General features: G+C 42.3%; 1 protein-coding gene across 5 annotated transcripts in view; it reads right to left on the bottom strand.

Annotated features, from left to right (window-relative positions):
- cacna1c (calcium channel, voltage-dependent, L type, alpha 1C subunit) overlaps positions 1-8,297 on the bottom strand; it is a 174,273-nt gene extending 165,976 nt beyond the window's left edge. For all 5 annotated transcript variants that reach the window (XM_068587063.1, XM_068587062.1, XM_068587061.1 and 2 more), the window contains exon 1: positions 7,366-8,297. In XM_068587063.1, coding sequence (XP_068443164.1) covers positions 7,366-7,423 — 58 coding nt within the window. In that variant the 5' untranslated portion in view covers positions 7,424-8,297. The remainder of the gene's footprint in view (positions 1-7,365) is intronic.
- Positions 8,298-13,961: the final 5,664 nt, after the last annotated feature.

Below are 13,961 nucleotides of genomic sequence, written 5' to 3' on the forward strand. Positions count from 1 at the left end.
TAGGGTTCTCTATGTTATGTTTACTGTCAAAATAATAGGCCAAAGAACTATTATAAGGCTGTCTTTTTTCTTTTTTTTTTCAAAATCAGATTTGAATATGAACTTTTGAACAGGAGGCACTGGTGCATGAACATGAATACATTTACTCAAACTGCACCTGAGCCTGAAAACCTCAAAAAAACAAAAACCATCACCACTTACATGAGGATCAATGTGACCCTGATCTAGTTTGGTGACAACGACACAAAACACAAAGAAATCACGGTGAGCATTTTATAGTCTCAAGCTCACATGGTTAAGCCCATCACATACAAACAGAAGAAATGTGTGTTTATATAAGGCTATAACCATATATTTACTTGTACCCATTATCACACACATCCCTGGCACTTACATTGCCTACACCTTTTTTTCTGTTTATAGAGCACTACGCAAGTTGTTCTTGTACGTAATGGAGTTGTGGGTTGTCCACTTTGTGCTGTGCGGTGCTCTGTGTGTTGAGCTTACGGTCTGCGTCCCCCGTCGGGACAATAAATGATGTTTTCTATCATGCTTTTCTGTGGTTAGATTACTTGAATACTTGAGAGTGTTACTGTCAAAGCAGGCAGATGGACTGATTAATTCATAGAAGAAAGCAAATGTGCTCTGAAACCCTGAAATGAACTAGCGCTGAATGTTTGGCTGAGTGAGTGAGTGAGAGAGGGAAAAGAGAGAGAAAACAAAGCAAATTATATACAAGGAAAGACGGATAAAGACACTTTGGGATACGAGGAGAGAAAGAAGGACAGACCAGATAGAGACGGAAGAGAGGAACTGCATGGCTGCCCATGAATAATATAGACTGCTTCTATCGCTCAGCTTCTCCTGTAACTTGGGGAAACATACACACGTAGAGACACACAATTGTTGGATTGTTTGTCCTGTGTAGCATCATTTTAATGTAGCAGAAGAAATAGGATGCAGACTCTGATGGAAGTCACAAGGTTCACATGTAAACAACATGTAGGGCTGAAATATTGAACAGGTTTCTACATCCTTACGTATATCAGGATTCAACAAATAATGCTGTCTATAAATGGATACATAATACTGCATTAATATACTTTTAAGTACGTGGTTATCATGCTTCCATAATTTTGGTACTGTTACAAAATAATTGTCAATGGCAAAAAAAAATTGCTCTATTATTTTTGGGATTTGTTTTAGGTGAAATGTTGTAACGTTTTCTTCGGGTTTGGGTTCATGTTAATGGAAGACGCTGTGTTATTTTCTTTATTGCATATGTCATGTGACTGATATGTGTGTAGCTGTGTCTTGTTACTTTAGTTTCAATGACAGAGACCTGCAGTTTTACTCCTGAACTACTGTATTACTCTTTCACTGCTGTGTGGGGTTCAAAACAAGCTCAAGTCAAAATAAAGACTAAATGATTCAATTCCTGGGTTGTTAGTAACCCGAGAGGTGAAATTAACGGCGGAGAAGCACGTGAGTTCATGGCAGTAATTGAAGACGAGCTACAGTAGATACCAATATTTTTATCAACACAAAACTCATCTGTATAATGGCTGCTGGACAGTTAGACGGAGCTGTTGAGAGAGATATTTAGCGAGTAAATCAAACCGAGACTGTAAAATTGGATGGAAACTATGCCCTTGCATCCAAGCGGAAAAATCCTGCAAAATGAATTTGAGAGGTCTCCCCTCAACATTCTTTTTCAGCAATGATCTTCAGAGGATTTTTAGGCCCTTTAGCACTTAAATATTAATTAACACATACGACGTACGGGTTACTTAGGGTAAACGAGGAGAATATGCAGAAAAAAGACAGTGAGAGAATGCAGTAGAGAGAGGAAGGGAGGGAGTATAAAAAAAAGGATGCTACAGGTCTGGAGTCATTATTTCCACTGGTGGCTTCAGCCAGATCAATAGACTAGGAGGATGAGTGTGTCCAATCTCCGCTCAGTTTGGACATGTGCTTATGTGTCCTACCTTTAAAACACACACACACACACACACACACACACACACACACACACACACACACACACAGAAAGAGAGAGAGACAGACGGAGGCAGCCAAGCAGGTACAATGCATATGGGCAGGCGGCCAATTGCAACTGCATACTCACTCTTTCACACACGTACACACACACACACACACACACACACACACACACGCACACACACACCCCGGTGTTGGCGTATTGTCCCACCAGAAATGAAGACTGAGGCCCGATAGCACTAAGAGCAGAGGACAGCCTCTGGATAGATTTCCAATACGCAACCAGAGGCTTAAGCAAGACAGAGTCACGGATAATCCTGCCCCCTTCTCCTCCTCCTCCTCCTGAGCTCCCTCACTTCTCTGGCTATCCCTCCGACTCCCGCTCATTTCATCCCTTTATTCCTCTCTCTTACAGTTCCCTTCCTTCTCCCCATTGGTTGCCTCCATTTGCTCCTTTCTGGGCCCTCTGTTTCCTCGCCAGCCTGTCTTTCTGCTCTGTCCCTGTTGTCCCGCTCCAAACCACACTTCTTTTTTTTTACTCTCCTCTCTCTCTACCTATCTTTGTTAATATCTTTTCATGCAATCTGCCATTCTGTTCTATTTTCTCCTTCAGTCAGCACCTGCCCTGGTCGCTTTTCTTCCTTTCATGTGTCGTATTTGTCTCTCAGATGGTGTTTTACGTTAAAGAGCAGCTGTTGTTGAGTCCCATGCTTAAAGCAAAGCCATGACACACTCCAAGGCCCCAATATAAACTTCTTTAATGCTTATTGGTCTTTAATCGCTCATTACATCCTCTGTTACAGCTGCTACAACCAGTGACTAACACGTCTTTAAACTCACATACAGTGGCTTTACCCTTACCCTTTATATGTGGAGCGCAAAGCCTGATGAGCTGACAGACTTGTTTCACAGACTTTTTTCCTTCTATGCCTCTCAGAGTGGTCTTTTTTTGTATTTCAGAAGATGTTAAACTATACAGTATTTCACAAGAGAGGGTTTGTCAAGCTTTTGTTTGCTTCTGAAGATGACACTGATAAGAGCAGTGAGACAACAGCAGTAGGCCAAGAAACCATATCACTTGAAAAACAACTACTAAATTAGTAACTCCTATCCCTTGTTAAAGCAGCTCAGTGGTCAGCAAACTGCAGTTGAATGAATTTGAAAGAAGAAGGTGAGAATAAGCACGAAATTTCAACACAAGCAACTGTTCTCCCTCAGCACTGAATTATTAAAGGTGATAACGTTCTGTGCAAACCGTGGAGAGGAACAGTCACTGAAAAGAGACACAGTGTCTTTATTACTCACAGACACAACGGACTCGCGGACATGCATGCACGCGCTAACGCTTCCTCGTGTGTGAATGCAAGAGCTCGTTCAACTGGCTGGCGTTTTTTTTATAGATCCGGTCAGAGTTCTGAAGATTGTTTCATTAAACGGGGGGGGGGGCTTGAAGAAAGAACAGTCACTGAAAATAACATTTGATTATAGTAGAGTTATTGTGCAAAAACAGCTCTTAATGTTATACAGACCTAAGCTACAAAGAAAGCCGTATTCCTATCACACTACACTGTCCCACTGAAGTTTCCCAATGTGCAGTTCCTCTTTCTTTCACCTTCTTTTTTAAGAAATATAAATAATTTGTTGTCTTTGTTTGTTATTTCACAAAAAAATACAATGAAATGAATTCTCTAAGTTATAATAACCATTGAATGGGTCTAACAAAACCGAGTCCTTAAAGTCCAGCTAATGATTGGAAGTATATTTCTCATATGAAAGGTCGCCTGTGCGAGCGTACGATAAACCTCTGCAGACACATGGGCGACATTACATGGGCTCAACGTGAGACGCTGCATATGAAGTGAACACATCACTGGCGGTTGCAACATGTCTTTTGAGGTGACTTCAATGGAATCACTGAGCATATCAAGTCGAATCATTAGTGTGAGGTGATTTGGCAGGTGGCCAGCACCCCGGGGTAACCATCGGAAACCAATTAATATCCCTAACGGAGGTATCATGCTTCTGGCACAATGCCCACAGGGAAAATCAACTCACTGATTACGCTGCTGTAAACTGCTGCTGTAATGAGTGTGTACATGTGTGCCTCTCTGTGTGTGTGTGTGTGTGTATGTGTGTGTGTGTGTGTGTGTGTGTGTGTGTGTGTGTGTGTGTGTGTGTGTGTGTGTGTGTGTCTGTGTGTTCCAAATAATGGCCCTGCTCTACATACAATGACATGAGATGCCACAGGTGTGCATTTGTTTCAGTGTGCAGTATTTAATGACGAGCCTGTGATTCGGGTTTGTGCGTCTTAAAGACACAGGCACAGCTATTCATTTGTAAAACGTTTGATTTTGTATAGATGTATAATTGCTGCATTCAGCGAACATGAGCATGCAGTGCATTCAATGTGTGACACCAAGTCTGTTTGAATTACAGAGTGGATGGAAAGATGGAAGCGAAACAATCACGGAGAGAAAAATCAAATGACAAACACAAAGCTGGCATCCGGTATAACAAAAGCGTCAAAATATACCATAACGTCTGCTCTGTGTTTTCTTTGTCAGGACTTGGTGTCACTGAATCCCTCAAGAACAAATTTGTCTTTTCTTCCGCCTCCATCGACGGAGAAGAGAGGTCAGGGTCGGCAGGCAGCGTCTAAGGAGTTGGTAGATCTTCATCATCTTCGTACACACTGTGAGTTCGAGTTAAAATGATGGGCTGCTGATCATTTTGGTCGAAAGATGGTCTCTCTAGTAACTACACCGACCCAGAATGCTGTCATCTTTAATCTGTGGGAAACTCATTAAGTGCCTCCGATGATATCCACCTCCTGAGTCCCCCTCACTTCTGCTCTTAACAAAGAAAAGAAAAGGAATACCACAGGTCAATTTAGCCTAATAAATCTATGTGGACAGGTTTCACTACAAACACGAAACACAGTGAATCTGGTCCTTTGGGCATAAATGGATGTTACAATTCTAATGCCACTCAGATGCCTATTGAATGAACTCAGCTAACAAGGCTGTGACAAAACGATTAGCAAAGCAGGACAGCTCAGTTCCAATGTCTTGTCTTTGCAACTCTTCAATAGCTGTCATGTCGCTGTCAATAGACAAATAGAAGAATGAACTGTCCATGGTGCTGAAACCACCACCCAGGTAGGCTTCAGCCTCAGATACGTCTACTAGAAATGTGCCTTTAAATTACATGGATAAGCAAGCAGTTGAAAAGCATATTGAGACATGATACAAATACGCTTATTCTATTCAGTTCTGCAAGACGTCTGGTGTTGTTTCACTTCGACCTGAACAGGCAAGTCACCCGTCAGGGTCGTACCTCCAGTAGACAGATGACACAAACACTGTGCATTCACAAGCCTGATCTATGGCTTTGCTCTTTTGCACCCTGTGCTGTAAACTCACACTGATGCTGTGCAATGCCTTCTGCTGTGACATTTGAATTCATGTATTATACTTTTGGATGGCATTCACCGCAAGAACGCTTGCTATATTGGCACTGATCCTCTTGCCCGGCTATATAGGGCCACCTAACATTTAAAATAACTGAATGCTTTCCTGCAAAAAGTAATATCAACCACAACGAGCTATACTTGATTCCTCAAGTTCTTATACTTTATGGTGATGCTGATAACATCCATTACTTCTTTGGACAACTTGGACGAAAATGCCCATTTTTGATAAAAATAGATGAAGATGACATCATGGCAATCAAGGTGAATGTGGTCTGTTTCTCTCTCTCTCTCTCTCTCTCTCTCTCTCTCTCTCTCTCTCTCTCTCTCTCTCTCTCCCTCTCTCTCTTCCTCTCCCTCTCTCTCTCTTCCTCTCTCTCTCTCTCTCTCTCTCTCTCTCTCTCTATCTCTCTCTCTCTCTCTCTCTCTCTCTCTCTCAAAAACACACACACTTGTGGGATTGTGTTTAATCTGCCTATCATCAAACTATGTGATGACGAGTTGCTCCTCGGAACAAACTGTTGGTGAATGTGACTCGCTGCGACACAGCTGCACACACACACACACACACACACACACACACACACACACACACACACACACACACACACACACACACACACACACACACACACACATATACACCCATACACCGCCATCCCATTCCTCATCCCCTGTTGCTATGGAACCTGTCGCCAAGGCAGAGAGGTATGTGGTTGTGATGGAAGTGGAGGACCACGGCGACGACGACGACGAAGATGATGGTCATGACGACGATATTGGTGATCTGATAAATGAGCCCTTTGCTGAATTACGAGGTCCGGCCGGCCATAAACCAACGCGTTGCTGGGCTTTCTCTCTGCAACGTGGGTGGAAGGAGCGACGCGTAATACTGCGCAATGCAAACAGACCCTTTCCTCACCGTCAAACAAACCACAGCCCTGGATTTCGACTCTCTCGCTTCACATGTGTTGCTTGTTAAACGCTGGAAAAAAAAGTCGTCGTGCTGAACTTCAGTCGTGTCTTGTGCGAACCAACCGACTGTCCTCTGCTGCTTTCCCCCCCCAAAATAGCACAGCATCAACCCAATTCTGAGCAGACAAATAAGTCCTGCAGGCCCTCCATACTGCCACCTGTCATCTCGAGGCGATTTTCTCTCGCGCGCCGCTATTCAGGAGTCCTGCGGACTTGATGCAAACTTAGAATAAAACGTGACAAATACGAAAATTGATTATTGAAGAAGGGAGGCTCGGTGGTGATCGAGTGCGCGTGTCGGTGGGCGCTGCTCAATTTCCAGCTCCTTCGCGACCAGTGTGTGTTCATTTCTGACATATGGTCCAAAACACGTAGAGCTGTATGTGCAGTTTTTGTTTATTCCCAAAACGGAGAGCCTTGGGGAGGCACGATCTGCCAGATCTCCAAACGTGTCCAAAACAATAACGTCCCCCGCCTACAACAGCCTGTTGGCTAAATATGACCACTGCCCACCCATAATGCCACAGTTTCCTCGACGGACAGGCCCAATCAAACCAACAAGTGTGGACTAAAACAAAAAAAAAGGCCTCATCCATATCTGTCCGCGGCTATACCTGCAGCCCTGTTGCGTGATTCTTAAGTTCACAAACTGCACACATGCGGGAGAAAGATCTGATAAACAAACTGCACACGGAGGGAAAGTGGAGGAAAGAGAACTGCATCTGCCCATCTGTTGAAAACAAGGAGAGAGCGAACACCCCTCTCCCCCCCTCCTTCTCCACCTCCTCTTTCCCCATCCCATCCCCATTTCGAGACCATCATACCTCTCTTGCTCCCTCCCTCCTTCTCTCACTCCCTCCCCTCTGCTATGCACACTTACAAGATGTTTGCCAGTTTTAAATATAAAAGACACCACATACCTTGATGGTTCTCAAGGGTGTCCTCCGGGATGTACATGTTTTTGCTTTCATTTACCATAAATGTCGTCCGGCGTTATCCCTATAGGTGAATGGAAGAGAGAGAGGGCAAGCAAAGCTGGAGAGGCGGAGGAAAAACAGCCCCCAAAAATAAAGAAATTAAAAAGGGGAAAAAGAAGAAGGAACTGTCTGACACGGACAGTCTTGGGTATTCCGTTATTTTTGTTTATGGGGAGGGTGTCTTCGGATGGAGTGAATATTACCTAATCCCCATGATGGAGGTGAAGGCGAGAAAAAAGAAGGAGCTTTCGGCGGAACCGGTTGGGAAAACGCACCGGTGCATCTCTCGGTACATCCGGGCCCTAGGCGAGAAACATGAGACCAGCACCGCGTTCAATTCAATTCACACCTCGTTCGCCCTCTCTCTCCCTCTCTCTTTCTTTCTCTCCTCTCCCCCGTTGACTTAAAAAAAAGAAGAAAGGTTTCAAAAGGTTACCAAGCACGGGCGCTGTCAGTGACGGTCGCAATGGAAGTGCGCAAAAGACGCATTCGTGCGCATCTTCAGCAGCGTGTCAAATTGTGAGAGGATGAAGAAGAGGTGGTGGAGGTAGTGGTGGAGGAGGAGAAGGAGTAGGAAGAGAAGAGGAGACAATTTAGAAAATGAGAAGAGTGTAAATATTCCATCACGGGTAGCACGGGGTTAAATCTCCCAATAGGTTGTCGGTTATTCCACGTATCTATAGCAGAGTCCCCCCAAAAAACAGAAGCCAGGCCGCCCTGTCTCATCCGGAGACCGGTCTCTCTGTCCTGATCCAGTCCATGATGGTCCGGCGGTGTATCTGTCTGTCAGTCTGTGTGTCTGTCTGTCTGCCCGCCTGGTGGCCTGTCTGTCTGTCTGTGTCTCACTGATCGGGAGTTGGAGCTCTGTCTTCTCTCTGCCTCTGCTGCCTCTGCAGCTCAGCTCTGCAGTGATACCGAGAGAGAGAGAGAGAGAGAGAGAGAGAGAGAGAGAGAGAGAGAGAGAGAGAGAGAGAGAGAGAGAGAGAGAGAGAGAGAGGTAGCCCCCCCTCCCCGTGCATGTAGACGCTTTGACTGTTTCCAGATGTGTGTGTGTGTGTGTGTGTGTGTGTGTGTGTGTGTGTGTGTGTGTGTTTGTGTGTGTGTGTGTGTGTGTGTGTGTGTCTGTGTGTGTGTGCGTGCGTGTGTGTGTGTGTGTGTCAGAGAGAAATAAGGAGGGAGGGAGACTGTATAGGCAACAGTGTTCAACCAGCGGCTGGTATCCAGATGATGATGATGGTGATGATGAAGACAAAGATGATGATGATGATGTTGATGAGGTGTGTGCGTGTGTGTGTGTGAGAGAGAGAGAGAGAGAGAGAGAGAGAAGAGAGAGAGAGAGAGAGAGAGAGAGAGAGAGAGAGAGAGAGAGAGAGAGAGAGAGAGAGAGAGAGAGAGAGAGAGAGAGAGAGAGAGAGGAAGTAGGCGGATAATGATCCATAGCGAGTTGGAGCCCGGCATAGACTCTCATGTCTGCAGGAGGAAACAGAGATGGGAGATGTTGTACCTGATTTGCCCATAGTCCCAACACATCTGGACTGCTTCAGCCCCGTTCTTTTCTTTGGCCAAGGCCGTGTTTACACACACTAAAGATCTGGTTTTTCAACTCTTTTATGACTCAAGCTCTGATTTTGTCATACCACGGCTCCCTTAAACAGAGAGAAACCACAAGGAAGCTGACTTTCAGATCTTTGGGTGCCGTGTAAAAACAGATTCAAATATCATGAGGGAGATGGGTTCAGGAAGGTCAATGCACAAAAACTGAACAAGAAAGTTTTTTATCTTGAGGATAATACAATTATTTTTGGAATTCAATTATGTTTCTTCTTCCCCTCAGGATGGTGAAGTTTGTTTCGACATCATTCTCAATGACCAGGAATAAATTTGCTCTGACCCCTCAAGCACACAAAGTCCTTTTCTGGAGACATGGCACCATTTCTTTGGGAACACAACAATGAAATGAAGCTCATTTGGGGAGTCAAACGTCAAAGAAGGTAAACAACGTCAGCTCTTAACTAAATAGCTCTGGAGTCTGGACCCAGCTTTGACGACACTGAGCCAGCTCTGAGTGACTCTATAGCTCCTATACTGAGGCTTAAAAAAGCTGCTCACACAAATAACGTGTCGCAATACTTAAATGGAGCCGTTTTCCTTAAAGCTCTTCACAGCTTGATATAGAAGATAAGAAAGAATATTTTTTTCCCGCAATTTAGTCGGTCGTTAGATGTCTCTTGATCTTATTTTGAAAAGCAGCTCCTGTCCTTTCGTGGCTATTTTTACAATACTTTGTATTAAAGGATGATTTTTTTTTGATGTCAGATGTATAAATGGCAATGCTTCACCAAACAGAATAATTGTGCTCAATAAATCAGGATGTGTTGGAGCTTGCTAAGCAGCATTTTCAGATTCTAATTATGGTACCGGCCATCCCATGTGATTGTATTTGACACTGAATACGAACTTCACAATGTGCAGGCCTCATGTCAATCTCACTGTGGGCTATAATCAGGAGGTGAATCTGATGACTCAACCCAGCCTGTATTCAATTGTTCAGTGCCATAGCACAAAATCACCACCCACCATGCTGTAATAGAATAAAGCTTTTTGTCTACATGTGTCACTGCAGACATAGTAAAGACAGGGAGATGGCATAAATTATTCTATTGATGTCATTTGAGAGATTGATTGTCTATTTCTGAACAACATACAGTGTTTTGTGATGCAAATCTTATGTTAATATACTGTGTATTTGGAGAGATTGTTGAATACCTGCTCTGAAGAATGAATGGAAACATTCCCTGAATTTTGTTGCACAAACTTAATGTTTTCTTGTTAGGAAAATAAGCAGTTAGTAAGTAATTGTGCTCTTGTGACTGACATGTCACTATATAATAGATAATTAGAGTGTTACTACTGATGAATTGATGCATAAGTAGTATACCACTGTTAAAGCTGGTCAAGGCGGAGCTATTTTTAACTTAGGCAGATGACAAATGGGGAAATAATAGGAGACAAAGTTCTGCTACAGACTTAATTTGTTGGATTGTTTATAATCATTTTAACTATTTGGGCCTCATGCTGTTATTGAAATGAAACTATCTGAGAAGTTGAGCAGGGAAATGCCTGCTAACAGAGACAAGAAACATGACAAAGTGTCGATCTAGACACAGTTTTTTTCTTAATGGGCACAAAGATAAAGCCCTACAGATTGGGAACCACTGGTAGCTATAACTATATGGCTGTCAGATAAATGAACTACAGTACGAAAGTAAGATATTTCCCCATGAAATGAGATACAGTAGAAGTACAAAGCAGCAAAAAATGGAACTCCTCAAGCAAAAAAAATTGTGCTCAAGTTGTGTACTTGAGAAAATGTACTTAGTTCCTTTTCAGCGCTGCAGACGTCCGACTGATCAGCCCTGTGATGATAGGGAGACAGACGGACATTGCCTTTTTTATAATGGTGGTCGGACTCTCCCTTTCACTTTCCTGCCAAGGCCTCTGTTTGATTACACTGACCAGTGAATGGAGGCGAAGACGGAAGAACAGATTGAGAGGAAGAACGGATGGAGGGCAGGTCGTGGGAACAGACACTTGTGCCCAGGGGACACACAAACACACGGACTCACATACACAAATGTGCTCTGTAATCCAGCCTGCACATGGAATATCTATTCTATTTATGACTGTTCTATATTTGTAGTTCCCGACCCCCTTTGTATGTGTATGTGTGTGAGTCTGAGGCTCGGTTGGTCTCTGGGAATCTTTGGTAAGTGAAACACACTGAAACGCTGGTATTCTATGTGGGAAACCAACGATCTGATGGTCAGTCAAAGGAAAATCCCCTCATGACAACTGACAGCTGTGCAATGTGAAATTCAGGTTTGAGACTTTTATTGAATAAATCAAATTCTGATAGATTCACACACTCCGTACGAATATGAAGCTTTTTTTGGAGGTCCATGCTCAAATAGAAACCACAAAGACATATTTAAATGTTGCTTTTAATAAGTTATTTCTGGACTTTTCGTTTTCATTTACATAATGTACGTTGTCTCTCTTTTCCTCAAAATAAATACACAATTCAAATATATAGGGATAAACTGAAACGCAAAACCGCTTTGACCTATTTGAAACATTAACCACCAAAGTAGTAGATCACAGTTATTTACCAAAAACATTTTCTGCATCTAATCCTGCATTAATATGTTTACGTAACATTTTATAATAACTGCACACTATGACACATTAGTTAAGTATGAGCAAACACTTAATTCATAGCGTGCAGCTATTATAAAATGTTACCTTTTTATTATAACTGCTGGCTATGAAGCATTATTCAATACTTAATGTACAAATGGTGAATCCATCATTTATAAACTGATGAATTAAGTGTTTACTCATACTTAACTAATGCTTCATAGCGTGCAGTTATTGTAAAATGTTACCACATTTTCACATAATCTAAGAAATTAGCCTGTTCCAAAAAATGTTCCAGCAGTAGAACAAGTGGAAATACAACAGGTGAGAGCAATGCATATCCTTCCATTGAATTTCAACACGTTTCCTTTTGGCTGTATCTCATCATCCTTTCTGCCTGTGAGCCAATCATCAACAACCACTAGCCTATCCCCACCAATCAGAGTCAAGAACTCAATCTTCATATGAATGGTGAAGGTCTGCAGATGTAGAAGTCATTAGCCTCATCATTGACAAACATGCAACCTATGACTAAGAGATACCACTCTGAGTAATAGATGTATTTAACTTGAAACACACACCCACAGTTAACTATCAGCCTGACAAAGTGGCCAAAAAGACATCCTTGCAAAAGACACATACACAAACAGGCACATACATAATTCCAAAGCAGGATTATTCAATGGCGAGGCATACGTGTCATACTGACCTGGAAGTGCTTCATTCACATTTAAGAGGAGAAATTATTTAATGTTCTTAAAACAGATGTTTTCATCCAGTGCTGCTTAAAGTGAGCAGTTGGTTCATCATTGTTTTTTTCTCAAGGACACTCTGACATGGCTGTGGATGGATGCACACCAGCTGTTGTACATTTATGTGACAATATAAATCAAAGGACAAAAACAGCTATCACAGTACACAGCAGAGGGTAGGAGGAGTGCCCATTTTTAAAGGCTCTATATTGCTAATTCTTGGTAATTTAGTTATAAACAAATTGACTGAATGAATGATTATATGAGAAATTATCAGCTATAAAATGCAAAACAGAATGAAGGGGCTGGTGTTTATCCACCCGAGGTGGCTATTTCCCCTCAAGTACCCTTGCAACTGAACATGATATGTTGAACTGAATATGGAGATTCACAGTCAGGTGATTCATCATTTAATGTGTGATACGGCTGATATTGATTTTTTTAGAATTTACAGCTCTGAAAGTTGTGCTCCTGTATCAGTTACTAAGGTCCTTAAAAACCCTAGAGCTGGTACTTGAAGTAGATATCAACCAGAAAATTACAAGTTAAAACCACTACAGGAGGAGCACATATCAACTGCACCACTGTAAACTTTGCTCAATGTTTATTTAACTGGGCACTTTAATTATTTACTAAATTCCACTTCCCAAAGAAGATGCACCATTTGCTCATGTGCACATTCCTTTATCACCCATTAACAAATAACTGGAAAACCGTAACCTCATCACAAATAAAAACAAGCTGTGTGTTTGTTTCAGTGTGCGTTTTTGTAGCATGGTGTAACTGCTTTTGACAGATGTCCTCTGTCATTGAGACACAACTCTTGGGGGATACTCAGAAATATACACACAGACATGCATTCTTGTCTGGACTTTCAAATCAATTCAAGCTGTGTTTTATCCATCCCTTTGATGCCCCCTAGTGCATTTTAAGGAAAATGTAACTGAGGATTTAGGAGACATCAGTCAGCATCCGAAGCCAGAAATACAGGAGTGGAAGACAAAAGAGAAAACATCAGCTGCTTATTTTATGTTGGGAGAAGCGATAGGGACATACAATTAAAACAGAATCAAACAGGATATCTTGCTTTCATTACGAGACTAAGAGATTTAAAAACGGTGTGTGTGTGTGTGTGTGTGTGTGTGTGTGTGTGTGTGTGTGTGTGTGTGTGTCTAAGACACACAAAGTGTCCAGAACAATATACCACTAACACAGTTAGACCATGTGTAGAGCGTAGACCATACAAAGCCCCGTTAATGCAGAAATAGAGCTGAAATAAATAAATAAAAAATACTCCCCAACCAACCCAATGACAATGGAATTAACCTACCTGATATAAATCTTCACAATGTATGTAAAGTTATTTTTTAATGTAATTACAGCTACATGATACCTAAATTTAAATGTACCTAGTGGTACCATTACATTTTCATCTTGACATTGTGATTAATTGTTTGAGCAAAGTAAAACGGAAAATCCCTGCGAATGACAACAGCAATACTCCATCGACTTTTCCATACTCGACTGATAAGGCTGAAATCTCCAACCCTGTTCCACAACTACTCATGTCTGGTTGTTTACAATCTCTCT

Source organism: Clinocottus analis, unplaced genomic scaffold (genome assembly GCF_023055335.1).
Source record: "Clinocottus analis isolate CAN_PGR_092001 unplaced genomic scaffold, fCliAna1.0.p SCAF_20, whole genome shotgun sequence".
Classification (NCBI taxonomy): Eukaryota; Metazoa; Chordata; class Actinopteri; order Perciformes; family Cottidae; genus Clinocottus; species Clinocottus analis.